The sequence below is a fragment of the Eurosta solidaginis genome, chromosome 4 (assembly GCF_040869045.1).
Source record: "Eurosta solidaginis isolate ZX-2024a chromosome 4, ASM4086904v1, whole genome shotgun sequence".
Taxonomy (NCBI): Eukaryota; Metazoa; Arthropoda; class Insecta; order Diptera; family Tephritidae; genus Eurosta; species Eurosta solidaginis.
Window position 1 is genome coordinate 155,778,666 of NC_090322.1, and position 21,410 is coordinate 155,800,075.

General features: G+C 35.0%; 1 protein-coding gene across 6 annotated transcripts in view; it reads right to left on the reverse strand.

The window, feature by feature from the left end:
• The window catches only part of LOC137250527 (allatostatin-A receptor-like), a 68,974-nt gene that overhangs the window by 25,150 nt on the left and 22,414 nt on the right, over positions 1–21,410 (reverse strand). For 5 of the 6 annotated variants that reach the window (XM_067783491.1, XM_067783490.1, XM_067783489.1 and 2 more), the window contains one exon: positions 1,006–1,659. In XM_067783491.1, coding sequence (XP_067639592.1) covers positions 1,006–1,315 — 310 coding nt within the window. In that variant the 5' untranslated portion in view covers positions 1,316–1,659. Of the gene's footprint in view, positions 1–1,005; positions 1,660–20,554; positions 20,688–21,410 lie in introns of those variants that run through there. The other variant, XM_067783492.1, reaches the window with a different exon arrangement.

The following is a 21,410-nucleotide window of genomic DNA, read 5'->3' on the forward strand; positions in this document are numbered from 1 at the left end:
TAAAATATTCGAAAAACGAAATCATTGTATTTAACTTGCGTTTCTGATATGGCTCGCCTCCAGCTGAAAATTGCTGCAGTTTTGTTTCTGTTATTGCATGTTCGTTTTTTATTTTATTTATGAAATTAAATATCATAGCGTGTGTCCCAAACATACTTCGAATGATGTTGTGTCACCTTTCGATAGAATTATTTGTCCGGACGTCACCCAATTTGGTGATATTACACATATTCCATAATTCGATTGGATATAACGCCTTCTTTGGACGTTGCTGTGTTCCAGGTTGAAAAAAATGTCGACAATCAGAATTTTGGCTGTTCTCCCTTCAGAACTTTGGGTTGTTGAACTGAACGAAATACTACTTGAACTGGATAGAAATGGAGTTAAGGCAGTGGCATTAGCAGACGAAGTGGAAATTACAGTTTCAGGATCTTTTTGCGCAAAATTTAATGTTTTTTTTTGCTGTCTGATTACTTTCTGAATTTTGACTTCTGAAATTTGATTTCTGAATATTGATTTCTGAATTTTTGTTTCTGAATTTTGGTTTTCTGAATTTATGGGGGGAACCGTTAAACTCATCTATATTAAAAACTGCTTATATGTCGGGGCTTTCAAATGATGAGCGCGATCATCGCGCTCTCACTAACACATCTGCATTTTCATTTTGCCGACGTCTGGTTTAAATGTTATTAATAATAAGGGTGGTGTGATTGTATGTGTTGAAAGGAGATTGAGAGGTGCATGCCGAGGGAGAAAAGAGCGGTTACGGAAAAAGTGAAGTAATTGGAAGAGACAATGTAAGTGAAAGAAGGAGTGGTTGAAAAGAAGAGAAAGTGCGATAATGTAATGAAAGAAAGATTTTTTCTCAAATTTAGGCAAGCAAATTTCCACGCGATACAAGTTAATAATATATTATTTCACTAACGGTTTAGAAATATTTCTTTAAATTAAAAATAAAACAAATGAAAATTTTCACAAAACGCCACTTTCCAATAAAGTACTTACCAACTATGACCAATGCATTTCCAAGTAGCCCTGAAACACCGATGATACCAAAGAATGCCGGCACAATAGTAGTCACAATCCGATCCAGTTGATCAAATTCAAAATCCAAGAGATTATCTTGCGGAAAACTCATGTTGCCTTTGCCACCGATCTCGCTAACACTACTCGCCGTACTAACAGTAGCTACAATCAAACTCGCACTTCTACGCGCCACAATCTCCATCATATTGTTAGACAAAATAAAACTGTTACAGTCAAATGTGCTGTTACTACCACTTGCTTGCCATTCACTTGGGCAAAGTTTCGGCATAACTGTGAAAGTGGGTTGCGTAATAAGAGACGCAGGCAAACCCGCCAACTCTGGTGCAGGGTTGTGGTTGAGTGCAGTTGGAACCCATTTGCTTCCGTAGCATATTTTATTCTGTATTATAGCTTGTGTAGGTATAGAATAATATTTTAAGCAATTTACTTTGATGATACTTCATAACAAGTTACGTAAGTTGCAAGTATCAAGTTTGGTTGCAATGTTCAAATGTTGTTGTAACAGACGGATATTTGTAATAAATTTTGCGTGTTCAGTTATTATATGACCGTGCTGCCATAATTTGTGTGACAAGTTTATTTGGTGAGTTGGTATAGTTGGTTTAGTTTAAGCTGGTAAAGTAGAAAAATTAGATCTTTAGATTGAATTTTGTAGAAAAGATGTGGCCGCACATAAAAAAACTAAAAGCCTTATGATTTTTCAATTTATCTCAATCCAAATTTGAACGAAATGAAAAAATCTGCGAGCCACTGAACAGAAATTGAGCTAAATCAAAAACCGCAGATAGGGAATATTGTTACTATAACATTTGGTATTTATTATTAAATTTTACCTTAAACTAGTTGACGAATATTTCAGAAATAACCACACTTGAAAATGTTTCGTACTATTTTGCTACTTTTTTAGTAAATTAGCAATGTAATATTCGGAAAAGGGTCAAACTCGACATATCTCACAGAGGGATGATAAATGGATTTTTTCATTTTATACTAAACGAAGAAAAAAATGTATCAAATCATCCAAAAATGTACCAAAAGTCTTCGGATGTGAATTTGAACCAAACTAGAGCTATATTGTGCGTCTTTATCCAAAAACTGTTTTTAGTCAGGAAACTTTCTAACAGAAATTAAAGGCAGTATAACAGAGAAATATGATTTATGAAAAAATACTTTTCCAGTAAAAATAATAAAAGAAGTTTATCGATTGAAGCGTACAATTATTGTGTACATATATAAAATCATTTCTTTATTGAGTAACAGTAAGGAACATAACATTAATATTAACAAGTAAGGACGGAACTGTCTTCGGCTGTGCCGAAGACTTCATACCTTTCATGAATGGGGCTGAACAATAATCTTATCCCGTTCGTAATCTCCAAATAATCGGATGTATAAGATAAGAAATATATAGTGAACAGATGTACATACCTAAACGATTTTTAAGATAAATATAAAATAAACAAGTAAGAAAGGTTAAGTTCGGGTGTAACCGAACATTACATACTCAGTTGAGAGCTATGGTGACAACATAAGGAAAATAACCATGTAGGAAAATGAACCGAGGGAAACCCTGGAATGTGTTTGTATGACATGTGTATCAAATGAAAGGCATTAAAGAGTATTTTATGAGGGAGTGGGCCATAGTTCTATAGGTGGACGCCATTTAGGGATATAGCCATAAAGGTGGATCAGGGTTGACTCTAGAATGCGTTTGTACGATATGGGTATCAAATGAAAGGTGTTAATGAGTATTTTAAAAGGGAGTAATCCGTAGTTCCATAGGTGGACGCCGTTTCGAGATATTGCCACAAAGGTGGACCAGGGGTGACCCTAGAACTTGTTTGTACAATATGGGCATCAAACGAATGGTGTTAATGAGTATTTTAAAAGGGAGTGGGCCTTAGTTCTTTAGGTGGATGCCGTTTCGAAATATCGCCATAAAGGTGGACCAGTTGTGACTCTAGAATGTGTTTGTACGATATGGGTATCAAATTAAAGATATTAATGAGGGTTTTAAAAGGGAGTGGTGGTTGTTGTATAGGTGGTCGCCTTTTCGAGATATCGTCATAAAGGTGGACCAGGGGTGACCCTAGAATTTGTTTGTACAATATGGGCATCAAATGAAAGGTGTTAATGAGTATTTTAAAAGGGAGTAATCCTTAGTTCCATACGTGGAAGCCGTTTCGAGATATCGCCATAAAGGTGGACCAGGGGTGACCCTAGAATTTGTTTGTACAATATGGGTATCAAAAGAAAGGTGTTAATGAGTATTTTAAAAGGGTGTAATCCTTAGTTCCATAGGTGGACGCCGTTTCGAGATATCGCCATAAAGGTGGACCAGGGGTGACCCTAGAATTTGTTTGTACAATATGGGCATCAAACGAAAGGTGTTAATGCGTATTTTAAAAGGCAGTGGGCCTTAGTTCTATAGGTGGACGCCGTTTCGAAATATCGTCATAAAGGTGGACCAGGGGTGACTCTAGAAGGTGTTTATACGATATGGGTATTAAATTAAAGGTATTAATGAGGGTTTTAAAATGGAGTGGTGGTTGTTGTATAGGTGGTCGCATTTTCGAGATATCGCCATAAAGGTGGCCAGGGGTGACTTTAGAATTTGTTTGTACAATATGGGCATCAAACGAAAGGTGTTAATGAGTATTTTAAAAGGGAGTAATCCTTAGTTCCATACGTGGACGCCGTTTCGAGATATCGCCATAAAGGTGGACCAGGGGTGACCCTAGAATTTGTTTGTACAATATGGGTATCAAAAGAAAGGTGTTAATGAGTATTTTAAAAGGGTGTAATCCTTAGTTCCATAGGTGGACGCCGTTTCCAGATATTGCCATAAATGTGGGCCAGGGGTGACTCTAGAATTCGTTTGTGCAATATGGGTATCAAACGAAAGGTGTTAATGAGTATTTTAAAAGGGAGTGGGCCTTAGTTCTATAGGTGGACGCCTTTTCGAGGTATCGCAATAAAGGTGGACCAGGGGTGACTCTAGACTTTGTTTCCACGATATGGGTATCAATTAAAAGGTGCTAATGAGTATTTTTAAAAGGGAGAAGGCCTTCGTTCTATAGGTGTTCGCCTTTTCGAGATACCGCCATAAAGGTGGACCAGGGGTGACTTTAGAATATGTTTGTACGATATGGGTATCAAATGTAAGGTATTAATGAGTATTTTAAAAGGGCGTTGGGCTTAGTTCTATAGGTGGACGCCGTTTCGAGATATCGCCATAAAGGTGGACCAGGGGTGACCCTAAAATTTGTTTGTACAATATGGACATCAAACGAAAGGTGTTAATGAGTATTTTAAAAGGGAGTGGGCCTTCGTTCTATAGGTGGACGCCGTTTCGAAATATCGTCATAAAGGTGGACCAGGGGTGACTCTAGAAGGTGTTTGTACGATATGGGTATCAAATTAAAGGTATTAATGAGAGTTTTAAAAGCGAGTGGTGGTAGTTGTATATGTGAAGGCGTTTTCCAGATATCGACCAAAATGTGGACCAGGGTGACCCAGAACACCATCTGTTGGATACCGCTAATTTATTTATATATGTAATACCTGCCAAGATTTTAAGGGTTTTTTATTTCGCCCTGCAGAACTTTTTCATTTTCTTCTACTTAATATGGTAGGTGTCACAACCATTTTACAAAGTGTTTTCTAAAGTTATATTTCGCGTCAATAAAACAAGCCAATTACCTTACCATGTTGCATCCCTTTTTTCGTATTTGGTATAGAATTATGGCATTTTTTTCATTTTTCGTAATTATCGATATCGAAAAAGTGGGCGTGGTCATAGTCGCATTTCGTTCATTTTTCATACCAAGATAAAGTGAGTTCAAGTAAGCACGTGAACTAAGTTCATTAAAGATATGTCGATTTTTGCTCAAGTTATCGTATTAACGGCCATGCGGAAGGACAGACGGACGACTGTGTATAAAAACTGGGCGTGGCATCAACCGATTTCGCCCGTTTTCACAGAAAACAGCTAGCGTTACAAAATCTATGCCCCTACGAAATTTCAAAAGGATTGGTTAATTTTTGTTCGACTTATGGCATGAAAAATATCCTAGACAAATTAAATGAAAGAGTGCGGAGCCACGCCCATTTTGAAATTTTCTTTTATTTTTGTATTTTGTTGCACCATATCATTACTGGAGTTGAATGTTGACATAATTTACTAATATACTGTAAAGATATTAAATTTTTTGTTAAAATTTTACTTTAAAAAAAATTTTTTTTTACAGTGGCGCGGTCCTTCTCCGATTTTGCTAATTTTTATTGCGCGTACATATAGTAATAGGAGTAACGTTCCTGCCAAATTTCATCATGATATCTTCAACGACTGCCAAATTACAGCTTGCAAAACTTTTAAATTACCTTCTTTTAAAAGTGGGCGGTGCCACGCCCATTGTCCAAAATTTTACTCATTTTCTATTCTGCGTCATAAGTTCAAGTCATGTACCAAGTTTCGTCGCTTTATCTGTCTTTTGTAATGAATTATCGCACTTTTTCTGTTTTTCGAAATTTTCGACATCGAAAAAGTGGGCGTGGTTATAGTCCGATATCGTTCATTTTAAATAGCGATCTGAGATGAGTGCTCAGGAGATACCTCAACATTTACTCAAGTTATCGTGTTAACGGACGGACGGACGGACGGACATGGCTCAATCAAATTTTTTTACGATCCTGACTATTTTGATATATGGAAGTCTATATCTATCTCGATTCCTTTATATATGTACAACCAACCGTTATCCAATCAAACTTAATATACTCTGTGAGCTCTGCTCAACTGAGTATAAAAATAGGTAGGTACTTTGTGTGAGGATGCAAATTTTAAGTTTTTTGTGGTCTGCGTGTAAAAACTATGACTACGAATCACGTATTTCAACAATATATTACGTAAACGTAGCTATTTGATAAAATTTGATGAATTTTGAAGCTTCTAGCCGTAAAAAAGGGGCAAAAATGACAGTATATATAGGGTATATAATATATATACCACCGACCTCTATGATTTTTTCAGACAACAATATGTACTATACACGTAAGCATTTGGTGAAATTTGAAGTTTCTAGCTGTAAAAATGGGGCAGAAATTGCGCAAAGTTTCTTAACTGAACAATCGGTTGTATGAGATATATACTATATATATCACCGATCTTTATGATTTTTTCAGAGAACAATATATGCTATATACGTAAGCATTCGTTGAAATTTGAAGCCCCTAGCTCTTAAAATAGGGCAGTAATTATGAAAAGTTTCTTATCTGAACAATCGGTTGTGGAGGATATATACTATATATAAGACCGATCTCATCAATTTTTTCAGAAATGCAATGTGTGCAATATACGAAAGTATGTGGTGAAGTGTGAAGCTTCAATCTCTTAAAGTGAAGAAGATATGACAAAAATCCTCTTTTTCTGAAAAATCGGTGGTATGGAGTATATATGCTATAGTGGTCCGATCCGGCCGGTTCCGACATATGTCTAATCGGACACCCAAATACACCCGGTCACCAAATTTTATCAAGATATCTCAAAAATTGAGGGACTAGTTTGCATACAAACAGACAGACGGACAGACGGAGAGACGGACATGGCTAAATCAACTCAGCTCTTCATCCTGATTATTTCGGTATACTTAATGGTGGGTCTCTCTATTTTCCTTTAAGGACTGACAAGTTTGGGTTTCGTGGCGAAATTAATATACCATTTCATTTTCATGAAAGATATAAAAAAAAGCAGCTGCATTCAATGCAAAAACATTTCATAAAAACATTTTAGGTAGAAAAGGTTTGGATTCAGGTATAAAAGTTGACAAATTGTCGCCTACATCTATATTAATAACTCATGTTTCAATCGCTACATTAACAGTTCTTCTTCTTTGAGTTCTTTAAATACCTCAGTCGGCAAAAAGTGTTTTTTCGTATCTATATTATTGTCACGGATATTAGCATCACTAAGTTATTCCATCACTAAGGCGATGCTAAGGCCATGATTCGAACTTAGCAGAGGATTGCAAATAAGAGGATTTGCAAGTAAAATTCGTTACATTATGATAACTATTGTTAGTTGATATCATCAAGTCTTTAGTTTTTATTAAATTCGAAACTGTGTTCGTTTGAATTCTATTCCTACACTTAATTTTAATTAAATTTTGTATAGAAAATATCCTTTCTACGTTTGTGGATGAATGTGGAATCGACAATATGCCTTGAACTATTCTATAAATATTGGAAAACATTTGCGCATTTAATTTATTTTTAACTGATCTTAATTCTTCCCAAAGGCTGCATATATTTAAATTCGAGAATTTTTTAAGGCTCTCATGCTCTGCTATAGCTCTAAATTCAGAATTAATTTTCCCTATTTTATCAAATGCAGATTTCGGAAACAAGTCCATAAGTAAAGCACAATACTATTTGTTTCACCGCTTAAAATACTTTCTGGTGAAAACTTTGCAGCCCACAACTATGATTCAAATTTACTTTCTTTTTATTAAGTACTATAAAATTCTATATAAAATTATTTAGCACAGCTCTTAAATATGTGTACGTCATCTTTTTCGAAAAGGTTGTTTGATAGAATAATATCCACATTAACACCGCAGTAAACTTCATTTGGGGTTAAGTGATTTTCGTCTGAATCAATATTTAACATCCAAATAGGACTGGAGTATAACTAAGATTTTTTATAAAATTTTTAATTTGGTAATAAGTAAATGTATGGGAATATGTTCAGACTGCTTTTCTATATTCACATTATTTATTTCATTTAAAATATAAGAAAGAAATGTAAAAAATCTATTCTATATCTATATATATAAAAATCAAATTCTGTGTGTGTATTACCTATGGAAACGTATTTCCCACACTTCAATCATACCCAAATTTTGGTGATAGGTTCCTTCGATCACCGGGAAGGTTTTATGCTAAAAATAATTTGGATATATACAAGGTGCGTGGCACCTCCCAAACAAATGAAATCTTTGGTACTACATAACTTTGAAGGTATACATGCCAGAACATACAAATTCAGTAGGGAGTTATATGAAGTCAATCCCTAACAACACCAAGAAAATGTGGAATTCGGAAAAAGCGGGCGTGGCACCTTCCCTACAAATGGGATTTTCAGAACTATGGCTGCCGTACAAACTTAAGTTATTTTAACACCTAAAGTTTGACTGCATTGTTGAGTTTGGCTCTTATTCCTTTTGAACGTTTAGTAAGCTGCCGCATTTCACACATTTCAATCATCACCAAATTTCGCTATAGGTTCCTTCGATCAAGACGAAGGTTTTTCATATTTCAGAATAAAGGATTTTAAATTCAATTTTTTTTTTTTTTGGCTATGCGAACGAGCAATCTTAGCTCCCAAAAATGATAATAAAATCAATGATCGCATTCAAAACCAAATTCCTGGTGCAGTGGCGAAATATACATCTATCGACACAGTTACAGATGAAAATCAAATTGTGAATTATCCAACTGAATTTCTAAACTCTTTAGAACCACCTGGAATGCCTGCGCATATATTAACTTTGAAAATTGGCTCACCAATCATGCTTCTTCGGAATTTAGACCCACCAAAATTGTGTAATGGAACCAGACTTTGCGTTAAGAAATTAATGCCGAATGTGATCGAAGCAACAACCATCAGCGGTAAACGCGAAAGTGAAGATGTGGTCATTCCACGGATCCCAAAGATTCCTACAGTTTTTTTAAGCTCTTACAGTTTCCTGTACGCCTTGCTTTTGCAATTACAATCAACAAAGCAAAAGGAAAATCGCTTACTGTTGCATGATTAAATTTGGAGAGTCCGTGCTTTTCCCATGGCCAGCTATGTGTTTCTTCCTCTAGAGTTGGAACGCCAAAAAATTTGTTTATCTTTGCACCGAACGAAAAAACCAAAAATATTGTGTACCAACATGAATTATAATAAGATACAATAATAAAATGTTCTAAGCGGAAATATGCGTACAAAATTCAATTCAATTTACAGAACAATAAACTAAATTATCAACAAACAAAACAGAAAAAATAACGCAACATTCATTCGATCACGGGCGTTACAACGTACGCCGGGTATAGCTAGTACTTTATAAATAGGACTTAGACGAATTTCAGGTAGCTATATTTTGATTACTGCTTTTATTTTCAAATACGTAAAGATTAAGATAATACTTGAGGCCATCCCATTGCTCAAGAATTCTATCTGTGACCGCTTGTCTAGAAAGCCACCTTGTGGGGACGTACTTGGTATTGAATGGTCTTTAAAAGATTTAATAATGACATTAAAAATACCCTCCGTGATATTATCGGTCAAAAGTATCAAATCTAAAAATCTATCAATGCACTTTTTATCAAAAATTCGAATCGAAACTGCCAAATTTTTTGATATACATATATCAGTCGTTTCATCTATTATTAGAGAGTAATAAATCTTCTAAACAAATGCAATTATGGATTTATAATTTTCTGGCCCTTTTATTTGAGTTATTATTTTCTGTGCTTTAATTCTATTGATGCAAAATTTGTTCACAATTTTAGAATCAGTTAAGTTATTTTTCATAAGCATATTTAAATGATCCATAATTGCAAATGGCAAAATGTGCTCGGCAACAAAACAACTTAACTATACATATATTTTCTTCGAAAAATTAAAAATTTTTTTGTACATTCAGAGCTGCTTTGCAAATGACTTGAAGTGTAGTGCTGTATTTTACAAAAATGTATCAAATGTGCCAATGTAGTACCAACGTACTTTCTGGGAGCGAAATGTAACAAAAAAAGTACAAATGTGCCATGATTATCATCACTGATCTCACACATTGAAAACGGTAGCATGACAGAAAAGTGATGAGAAAACAAGTAAAAGGACCAAGAGCAAGATTTAGAGTGAGAGTAAAAGTAAGAAAAAGGATAATGTTTTGAGAGAAATTAGTAAAGAGAGGTTGTGCAAAGCACTCTGAGTATAAAAAGGAACACTCACCTATTGGAAACTATTTTTTTTAGGAATGATTTTTAATTTGTATCGTCTTTTCATCTTATACGTCTGTGAATTTTAATGAATTATATAGTTGTTTTTATTAAATTATTATGCTTTATTATGACAGAAAAGCTGAAAAGAATTAACCATATCGGCTGACATTACAGTTATTTCAATCCTGCCAAAGATTTCATCAGATGTCTTTGTATTTTTTAATTAGAAATTATATTCTTCCGAGCTGAGAATGGAACTAGAGTCATCACATTTCCAATTCGGCACGCCGTCATAGGCTACACCCTAATATTTTTCAAATTGATATGAAAATTATGTTTTTACGCCACTGTGGCGCAATCGCTTTTTCGCTCTCAGCAACGACTGAAATGAAGAGCGTAAAATACGTGTGATAAGAATACTACTCATGCGAGTACGCTTAGCCCGTCTATATTATAGAGTAAGAATAATATAATGATAAGATTAAGAGTAATAGTGATAGGTTGAGTTTGATAAGAGTAAGAGCAGGAAGAATAAGACGGAGAACGGAAAGATTTACAGAAGAATGAAACAAATAGGGAAGTTAAATGGGCCGATTAAGATAAACTAAAATTCACGGTGGAGAGGAAATAAGAGATGATAAAAACTGTTAGCCAGAGAAGACGCATGTGGCTAGATAGAGAAGGTCGGAACCATGTCTGTTGGGTTTGATCATACGGCTATTTTTGGTTTGGATGAATTAAGCGGGGACTGCCCTCATTGCTTTTAAATGTATGAAAACATTTATTTGAAGCAATTTATAATTTTTATAATTTATTTAATAATTTGAGAAAAATTTAAACAACGTGACATCAGGGCGGACAAAGCGACAGGTTCAACCATCGTACGAGCGCGGGTTAAAATCCATCTCACGGGAGAAAAGGCTTTGAAGAGATTTACAAGGTATAATCGAAACAGTTGTCGCCTTGTCCGTCCTGATGTCACGTTGTTTAAATTTTTCCCAAATTATTAAATATTTCAAGTTTGTCTACACGTTTCCAGGGTCGGCCAGAGCTTTTTAAAATAAAGTTTTGATAGGCCACATACATATTTTTTTCTGGCATCATTGTACTTCTATAAACTCTGATTTTTTTCAGCAACGTTACTGTAAAACCAACAACCCCTTTATATTTTTACGTCAGCCACCATTTTATGGTCAATGAATCCACCTCTTAACGCTTCGTTTACATAGATAAGTGTTGAATCTCGGGACCGTGTACCGCCGATATCTATCTTTCGTATTATAAGCTTCCCAGATACTCTTTCCAATTTCATGACATTATTATAAGTCATCAATCATCTCATGGACGTCAAAAGTCTGTTTCCATATTCCTCAGTTGTGGACAATTGGATACTCTGAAAATCCAGCTATTCAATTGACTAAAACTTTTCCATTTTGACTAAGGAAAATAAAATAAACTCTCCCGCAAAAGTAAATACAGACCTCAGGCATTTCATAAAGGCATTAATTTCGTATTTTTTTATGATACTGGTAAAATTAGTGCTGCACATAAGTTAAGAAGCAACACTTAGAATTATGAGGGCTTGCCCATTTTGTAATAATGATTTCTCATGTCTGGTTTCATTGCGTCATGTCTTACATGATGTAACAATGAAGGCGATGTCAACAACATAACCTCACATTTTCGGTAGCTTTATTTTCCAGTATTTACTTGTATTACAAAAGTATTAAGTTTTTATTGCTTCATTTTTCTTACAAAATTCCCTATAAAATTTATTTTCTGCACATTTTTTTCTATATTCTTTCGGGGAGCACAAAGTTATCTTTTTGGCTAAAAAAATCTAGTAGCGGCTTATATAGTTATAATACTTCTAAACGTATAGTAAAACCTACTCCAATTATAATAGAACTCAAAGGCAGTTCAGCATGGTAGACAACCCTCTAAAATATGCATGCCGAACTTATCAGATTAAGGGAAAACGTCAAAGGGGTGAGAATAACTGAATATTAATTTCATCATGATGCCTTAGAAGAATATTTTTAAGTAGTTTCAATAATGAAGTATTATGAACTTAAACAGCAAAATAGGAAAAAAAGAACAAAACAAAAGATATAAAAAAATTTCGTACTGAATATTCAGAAAGAATAGGTATAGTTTTTTCAAAAATTTGCATTAAATAAATTACAATATTTTAGAGTTAGCAGCCATCCAAAAGGATCTAACGAACAAAGCGTTACAGTTTATACCTTTCCTTTGCTTCTTTTAAATGCAGTATGTAGTTTATGACTTAAATAGATTTAGTTGACTGATTTTATTTGTTTAATGCTATGAAATAACCATATCTCCCGTGGTAGAACAGAAACACGTTACACGTTATGCGCTTTTGCCTTGCTATAGATTTTCGGATTACTGAGGAAAAAATCTATTGGGGACTTCAACCCATTTTTATACTCAGTTGAGCAGAGCTCACAGAGTATATTAACTTTGATTGGATAACGGTTGGTTGTACAGGTATAAAGGAATCGAGATAGATATAGACTTCTATATATCAAAATCATCAGTATCGAAAAAAATTCGATTGAGCCATGTCCGTCCGTCCGTCCGTCTGTCCGTTAACACGATAACTAGAGTAAATTTTGAGGTATCTTGATGAAATTTGGTATGTAGGTTCGTGGGCACTCATCTCAGATCGCTATTTAAAATGAACGATATCGGACTATAACCACGCCCACTTTTTCGATATGGAAATTTCGAAAAATCGAAAAAGTGCGATAATTCATTACCAAATACGGATTAAGCGATGAGACTTGGTAGGTGACTTGAACTTATGACGCAGAATAGAAAACTAGTAAAATTTTGGACAATGGGCGTGGCACCGCCCACTTTTAAAAGAAGGTAATTTAGAAGTTTTGCAAGCTGTAATTTGGCAGTCGTTGAAGATATCATGATGAAATTTGGCTTAATAAAAATCAGCAAAATCGGAGAACGACCACACCTACTTTTAAAAAAAATTTTTTTTAATTCAAACTTTAAAAGAAAAGTTAATATCTGTACAGTATATAAGTAAATTATGTCAACATTCAACTCCAGTAATGATATGTTGCAACAAAATATAAAAATAAAAGAAAATTTCAAAATGGGCGTGGCTCCGCCCTTTTTCATTTAATTTGTCTAGGATACTTTTAATCACATAAGTCGAACAAAAATTTACCAATCCTTGTGAAATTTGGTAGAGGCTTAGATTCTAGGACGATAACAGTTTTCTGTGAAAAAGGGCGAAATCGGTTGAAGCCACGCCCATTTTATATACACATTCGCCCGTCTGTCCTTCCGCTCGGCCGTTAACACGATAACTTGAGCAAAAATCGATATATCTTTACTAAACTCAGTTCACGTACTTACCTGAACTCACTTTGTATTGGTGTAAAAAATGGCCGAAATCCGACTATGACCACGCCCACTTTTTCGATATCGAAAATTACGAAAAATGAAAAAATGCCATAATTATATACCAAATACGAAAAAAGGGATGAAACATGGTAATTGTATTGGTCTATTGACGCAAAATATAACTTTAGAAAAAAACTTGGAAATATCGCCATAAAGGTGGACCAGGGGTGACTCTAGAATGTGTTTGTACGATATGGGTAAAAAAATTAAAGGTATTAATGACGGGTTTAAAAGGGAGTGATGGTTGTTGTATAGGTGGTCGCCTTTTCGAGATATCGCCATAAAGGCGGACCAGGGGTGACTCTAGAATGGGTTTGTACGATATGGGTACCAAATGAAAGGTGTTAATGAGTATTTTAAAAGGGAGTAATCCTCAGTTCCATAGGTGGACGCCGTTTCGAGATATCGCCATAAAGGTGGACCAGGGGTGACCCTAGAATTTGTTTGTTCAATATGGGCATCAAACAAATGGTGTTAATGAGTATTTTAAAAGGGAGTGGGCCTTAGTTCTATAGGTGGATGCCGTTTCGAAATATCGCCATAAAGGTGGACCAGGGATGACTCTAGAATGTGTTTGTACGATATGGGTAAAAAAATTAAAGGTATTAATGACGGGTTTAAAAGGGAGTGATGGTTGTTGTATAGGTGGCCGCCTTTTCGAGATATCGCCATAAAGGTGGACCAGGGGTGACTCTAGAATGCGTTTATACGATATGGGTATCAAACGAAAGGTGTTAATGAGTATTTTAAATGGGAGTAATCCTTAGTTCCATAGGTGGACGCCGTTTCGAGACATCGCCATAAAGGTGGACCAGGGGTGACCCTAGAATTTGTTTGTACAATATGGGTATCAAAAGAAAGGTGTTAATGAGTATTTTAAAAGGGAGTGGGCCTTAGTTCTATAGGTGTAAGCCTTTTCGAGGTATCGCAATAAAGGTGGACCAGGGGTGTCTCTAGACTTTGTTTGTACGATATGGGTATCAAATGAAAGGTGTTAATGAGTATTTTTAAAAGGGAGTGGGCCTTTGTTCTATAGGTGCTCGCCTTTTCGAGATATCGCCATAAAGGTGGACCAGGGGTGACTTTAGAATATGTTTGTACGATATGAGTATCAAATGAAAGGTATTAATGAGAGTTTTAAAAGGGAGTGGTGGTAGTTGTATATGTGAAGGCATTTTCCAGATATCGACCAAAATGTGGACCAGGGTGACCCAGAACATCATCTGTTGGATACCGCTAATTTATTTATATATGTAGTACCTGCCAAGATTTTAAGGGTTTTTTATTTCGCTCTGCAGAACTTTTTTCATTTTCTTCTACTTAATATAGTAGGTGTCACAACCATTTTATAAAGTTTTTCTAAAGTTATATTTCGCGTCAATAAAACAATCCAATTACCTTACCATGTTTCATCCCTTTTTTCATATTTGGTATAGAATTATGGCATTTTTTTCACTTTTCGTAATTTTCGATATCGAAAAAGTGGGCGTGGTCATAGTCGGATTTCGTTCATTTTTCATACCAAGATAAAGTGAGTTCAAGTAAGCACGTGAACTAACTTCATTAAAGATATGCCGATTTTTGCTCAAGTTATCGTGTTAACGGCCATGCGGAAGGACAGACGGACGACTGTGTATAAAAACTGGGCGTGGCATCAACGGATTTCGCCCATTTTCACAGAAAACAGTTAATGTCATAAAATCTATGCCCCTACCAAATTTCAAAAGGATTGGTTAATTTTTGTTCGAATTATGGCGTTAAAAGTATCCTAGACAGATTAAATGAAAAAGGGCGGAGCCACGCCCATTTTGAAATTTTCTTTTATTTTTGTATTTTGTTGCACCATATCATTACTGGAGTTGAATGTTGACATAATTTACTTATATACTGTAAAGATATTAAATTTTTTGTTAAAATTTTACTTTAAAAAAAATTTTTTTTTAAAAGTAGGCGTGGTCCTTCTCCGATTTTGCTAATTTTTATTAAGCGTACATATAGTAATAGAAGTAACGTTCCTGCCAAAGTTCATCATGAAATCTTCAACGACTGCCAAATTACAGCTTGCAAAACTTCTAAATTACCTTCTTTTAAAAGTGGGCGGTGCCACGCCCATTGTCCAAAATTTTACTAATTTTCTATTCTGCGTCATAAGTTCAACTCATCTACCAAGTTTCGTCGCTATATCTGTCTTTTGTAATGAATTATCGCACTTTTACTTTTTTCGAAATTTTCGATATCGAAAAAGTGGGCGTGGTTATGGTCCGATATGGTTCATTTCAAATAGCGATCTGAGATGAGTGCTCAGGAATCTGCATACCAAATTTCATCAAGATACCTCAAAATTTACTCAAGTTACCGTGTTAACGGACGGACAGACGGACGGGCCGACCGACATGGCTCAATCAATCGATCCTGATTATTTTGATATATGGAAGTCTATATCTATCTCATTCCTTTATATATGTACAACCAACCGTTATCCAATCAAACTTAATATACTCTGTGAGCTCTGCTCAACTGAGTATAATAAAACAACGTCACTTAAAATGTATGAAAACATTGAAATTGGTGCACGACAAAAGCAGCGACTTTTGAAGAATTCCCGTTATTGCAGCACATATTGCCTTTTTGTCCAAAAATTACCACAGACCAATTATCCAATATCCATAGAAGCTCCAGCAAAATTTCATTGCCCAATTGGCGCTGAAATTACGTAATTTTAAAAATATCTGAAGTTACGTGCTTTTGTTAAAGCACAAAAAAGTTTAAATGTATAAAAAAATTATTTTGTGTTATAATTTCATACAAATTAAATTCAAGTTACGTGGCTTTGTTGTGACATGAAAAATTTATTTGCCCGTAACTTTACATTTAATACATCACCCAAAGCTATGAAAAAAAAATGTTAGCCCTCTTATACATAAGTATAAAAGTATGAAAGTCTTCAAAATAGCTTGATATTTGAGGGAAATATGGACTTATACGCAAATCCTTGATTTCCCACAATGTTCAAAAAAAGGAGTTATATGTTTTTGTTCTATCACGGAAGATGTGTTCGTTTTTCGATTTTTTTATGAAATATTGACCTATTTGCACTACCAATCTTCAAGCACTGCTACAACAACAACCAATCTTTTCGGGGTGCAGGTAAACCTGTGTATCAAATAAAGTAAAGATTACCAAATACACTGTACATGTAGGTATACCAAGCTCAGCTGAGGTTTTGTTAAATTTGTCTTTAATTTTTTTCCCAACGCACATTCACAACACCCAAAATATCCACCATTTCAATTATTACTACCCAAAAGTCAAAAGTATTCACTAACCATTCCTTTATAGAGGTGTCGACTTAATAAATACTTGAAAATTGGTATCTTCACTCTTGAGCATCTACACCATTGCGCCATAGGGGTCATTGAAAATATGTTCCTACATAGGAGTGTATTGAAATATCAAAAATAAATAACAACTACTTTTGATACGCCAGATACTTTAATAAGCGTGTCCCATACAAACCTGCCAATATATCGGAATGTAATAATGACAAATGGTTGAATAATTAAGTCAAAAGTAGTTGGTGCACCACAGCAACAAAAGCATAAACAAAATTGTTGAAAAACAGCAAAACGGCTTATAAATTAATCATCTTCAAGCTATTAGCGTGGAAAAGCAACAATTGAAAAATTTGAAGAATAACACTCCTCATTGTGTTGAAACTATTAATAAATACCCAGTTGTTACAAAAAACTGATGTAGCTTTCTCTGCGTGAGTTTATTCCTCTGCTTTTGAAGACAAAGCTGAACAGAAAGTATGAGTCAAACCTGAATTAGTCCACTATAAGCAAATTTTACAAAATTCGACTTATTTGTTGTAGCTTGCTATATAATTGGTGTAGCTTGAATTCCAAAGAAGAGAAAATGAAGAGTTTTATGCCAAAACGCAGTAAGTGACTTAAAACAAGTTCCTGGATAAATGAGAAAAAGTACCGAGTTTTAGATGAAGGCATATTTTCAAAAGGTTCTTAAGATATTATAGAAGTTACGGCAGAAAATAAATGCAGACTAAAAATCGCGGTTATTGGACAACTAGTTTGGAAGTTAAGCTCCATAGTTGTTATTGCATTTTGATCTGAAAAAATTTATTTATTGCGTTTTGGTTTAAAAGTTATTGGATTTTGTGATCTTTGGTGTGAATAAAAGTTACGATTTATAGAATCTACCTGGAAGAATGGGTGTACCATTTTCGTCATATTAGTACTACAATATGAGCACATTTGAGGAGTCTCTTTAGTAAATCTTTAGGATAGTTTTAGTCCGTAGGTGTTCCATGGAGTACTCTGAATCAGTACACTGAGCTAAAATAGATGGTCCTTGTCTAGAACATCGGAATATTAATTAGACCATATCTTTTTTATGTATTCAAATCAGTTGTGGAGTACTCGTTTACTCCATAAATACTCTTAAAGTGCTCCTTAAATCACTATTTAAGAGTATACCAGGATGGTGAATTCTGGTTCTCTGAAACGATGAATAAATATTTGTTTGAATTTTTTCAAATCACTGTTTCATTGAACAAGAATTGCCCACTAGTACTACAAAACTTATTCCCATTCATACAAGCAAAACACAATTTTTAAATCAAAAACAAATTTATATATGAAATTATTGCGTTTTGCTTTGAAACATATTTTTTGGAATGTTCCAGAATGGCTAAATTTTCTGTTTTTACTTCGGATAAAGATTATAACATAGATAGTGGAATAAAATCCCACCCACATCTAAAAAGGTTAAGAGTTCACTTATTGTGTTTTGGTTTGGTTGAACCATATTTGCAATAAACAACAGATCTTCTGTTTGACTAAGGCACTCTTAAAAAATGGACTTAGCTAGTTTCAATAAATTGTGCCCGCTTTTTCTATTAGAAGCCGCACTTGTTGACGTTTATTTTCTGGGAATTCATATAAATACGTCACAACAGTTTTGAGGCAACGAGACAGTGCAACAAAAGGAGAAAAAAATTCCGCAAGGTGGCACACGTATCGCGGAAATTAGAAAATTCATAGAATTCACAATCTTAGAAGCGATCTTTAAGTTACTTCTGTGCAAGCTAGAGACTTTAAATTTAAAATGTGGTTCAGAGGTCAATTAGAATTTAATACAAAAAGTATTAGAGAACCCATACTGATGACATACAGACTTTATACCTTATATGTAATTGAGAACACCAACACAATGCATTAAATGGGAGAGGAAATTCCGATAGGAGGCACCCGTTGCTAGATATTTAGAAATTTCTTGGGGATGACTTGTATTTGAGCTACTAAGATGAACCCTTACATAGCTTATAGGCTTTTCACCACACATCTAATTTATCTACCCTCTTCGTACGTTTACGATAACCTACGTTATCGTTCGAAGTAACTTTCAGAGTTTTGAGTAAAACTGCAATATTCAGATTTGAAAAATTATACTTAAAAATTTTACTTAGGCCCCTTTTATCTATTATTTGATGTTTTCGACACCAGAATTTGAACCCATAGTTTTTCTTATGTGAGTCAAGTACATATGTCTGTAGGCATTCAAATTATTTTCATTTATTATAACTGAATTAAAATTTTTGCGACTAGGCTGTTAAGACTAGTCCTTCCAACTAAAATCCGACAATTCTATGGTCCGTTTCTATGGTGCATAACGCGCCTATGATAGCAAAACCCTAACTTTTCTATGTGAAGTATAATCCCCATTGTGCCAGCTATTCTGCTAGTATTGATGCTATTCTTTAATGTCCGGAAAGGAAGTACAGGATGAGTAAAAAAATATGCTCTCACTTGTTACATCCAAGATTGATCTCAGAGAGCCGATGCAAACACTGCCTACAGAATTAATCAGCTTCATGTTTCGTGAGCAGTTTCTGCACCAAATTTTCTTGCATCTTCTGTGTAATTATGGTAGTACGCCGGTCACTTTGGGACCTCTAAAAATGCACACACTATGCTGTGTTATCATCATTAATTGACGCATAACTGCCTAAGCGGTTTTAGTCCTTTCGTAACAAGTCACGCCAGCTATTCCTGTTTCGCGATAACTGGCGCCAATTGGGATTACCAAGCGAGGTCAAGTTTTCCCAACTCAGTGGATGTCTCCCCCCTCTGCTTTCAAACTGCGGTGTCTACTGCTAAACTTTCTTGACCGGGGCGTCTTCGTCCATTCGCATAACATGACCGAGCCAACGAAGACTTTGGGTTTTTATTCGCTGCACTATCGTCATATCTCTCTAAAGCTCATACAGATCATTGATACTCGCCGTCAACATCACGGACAGGACCATAACTCTTCTGGAGAGCTTTTTTCTCGAACACTCCAAGAGCCATCTCATCTCATGCGCGACTTGTAGACCATGATTTTTGTTCGTCGAGATATGAATTAACTTGTCAATCGCCTACTCATCCAGAGCACTTGTTGGCAAGAGTTATTCTTCGTTTGATTTCTTATCTGATATTATTTTTACTGTTAATGCTGGTTCCCAAATAAATGAAATCCCTCACGTTCCATATTTGCAGTATATAAAAACGGCATTGATTTGGTTCCTCGTTTCTTTATCATTAGTCTTCTAGTAAACTAAGAAGGCTAAGTATTGTAAAATGGTTTTAAAAAGTGTTTACTTTTATGCTGGAACTTGCTGCCACAATGAGCACATTTCGTGCCCCGAGAAGTAATTCACTCTCTCTTAACACTATATTTACTTCATTGTATACTCTACTCTGACTATTTGGGCAAATATATCTTTACGACCCAGATTTGTTATTAATTTTCGACTCAGACCTGGCTGAAGGGACTTGAGAATTCCGGAAATAATGATCATGTGTATTTTTCGCATAAAGGGTGTAATGGCTCCTATCTGCATCTGTCGAATAGACATGATACTGATTGTGACTCTAATTTATGCTTGTTAAGGCCATACTGTACATGATGGCATAGTCCACTACATTTCCAAGACTAATAATAGGGCTTTTTTTTTTTTTTTTTATTTTGCCACAGTAGTAGACATTTTAAGGCCAGATATACTCACACAGTCTCTTTATGTCGGCGTAGTCAGTTTTTGTATTCACAGGGAAATAAACCAGGCAGGAATTCTCAATAATTATATCATAGCCCTTAATATTTGGTCTTTATCCTAAAACGGAGTTGTAATGCCAGACTTGTTACTTATAGGTAGTCATTTTTGTGTGACGAGTCCCAAGGTCAGAGTTTATATGATTGGAAAAAACATTTCCACATCTCGAAAACGAACCTTTTTTAATAGAATAGGCTCGTATTTTCATTCTCTAATTGGAAAAAGTTTGCAAGCTTCATAATAAGCTTAAGGTAAAAATGTAGTTGTAAAGAAATTTAGCAATCATTGGTTATTATATATGTACCTTCTGTTATAGTTCTAATCGCTGAACTGTCGAAAAAAAATAGCTTAAATATTCAGTAAAACAAAATGTTCTTTATTGACAACACTACTTTGGTACTACTTCACCGAAAAATTACTCGCGGACTTTACTTATAGCGTGTTATGTTCAAACTGATTGACTATTCCTCAGCTTGCGCATCTTTTATAGTCTCAGTGGCCTTGTTCGCCCATTTCTCCTAAAGTCTAAACTTTTCAAGAACAGCTGTATCGAAAAGTTGTATCTTATTATTGTTGGTTATTTAGCTATATACATGTATACATATGTGTGAGTAATGTCATCTTCGCTCTTAGCTGATTACATGACATCCCTGCAGTCAAACCAACTATACTAGAAGAATACTAGTTTGCCAAAAATCCCAACTAGTGTGTGTTCTGTCTTTTTTCCATATTAGCAACTGCCCGGCAGTCAAACCAACTAGTTGTATACTAGAAGAATACTAGTTTGCCAAAAATCCCAACTGGTATGAGT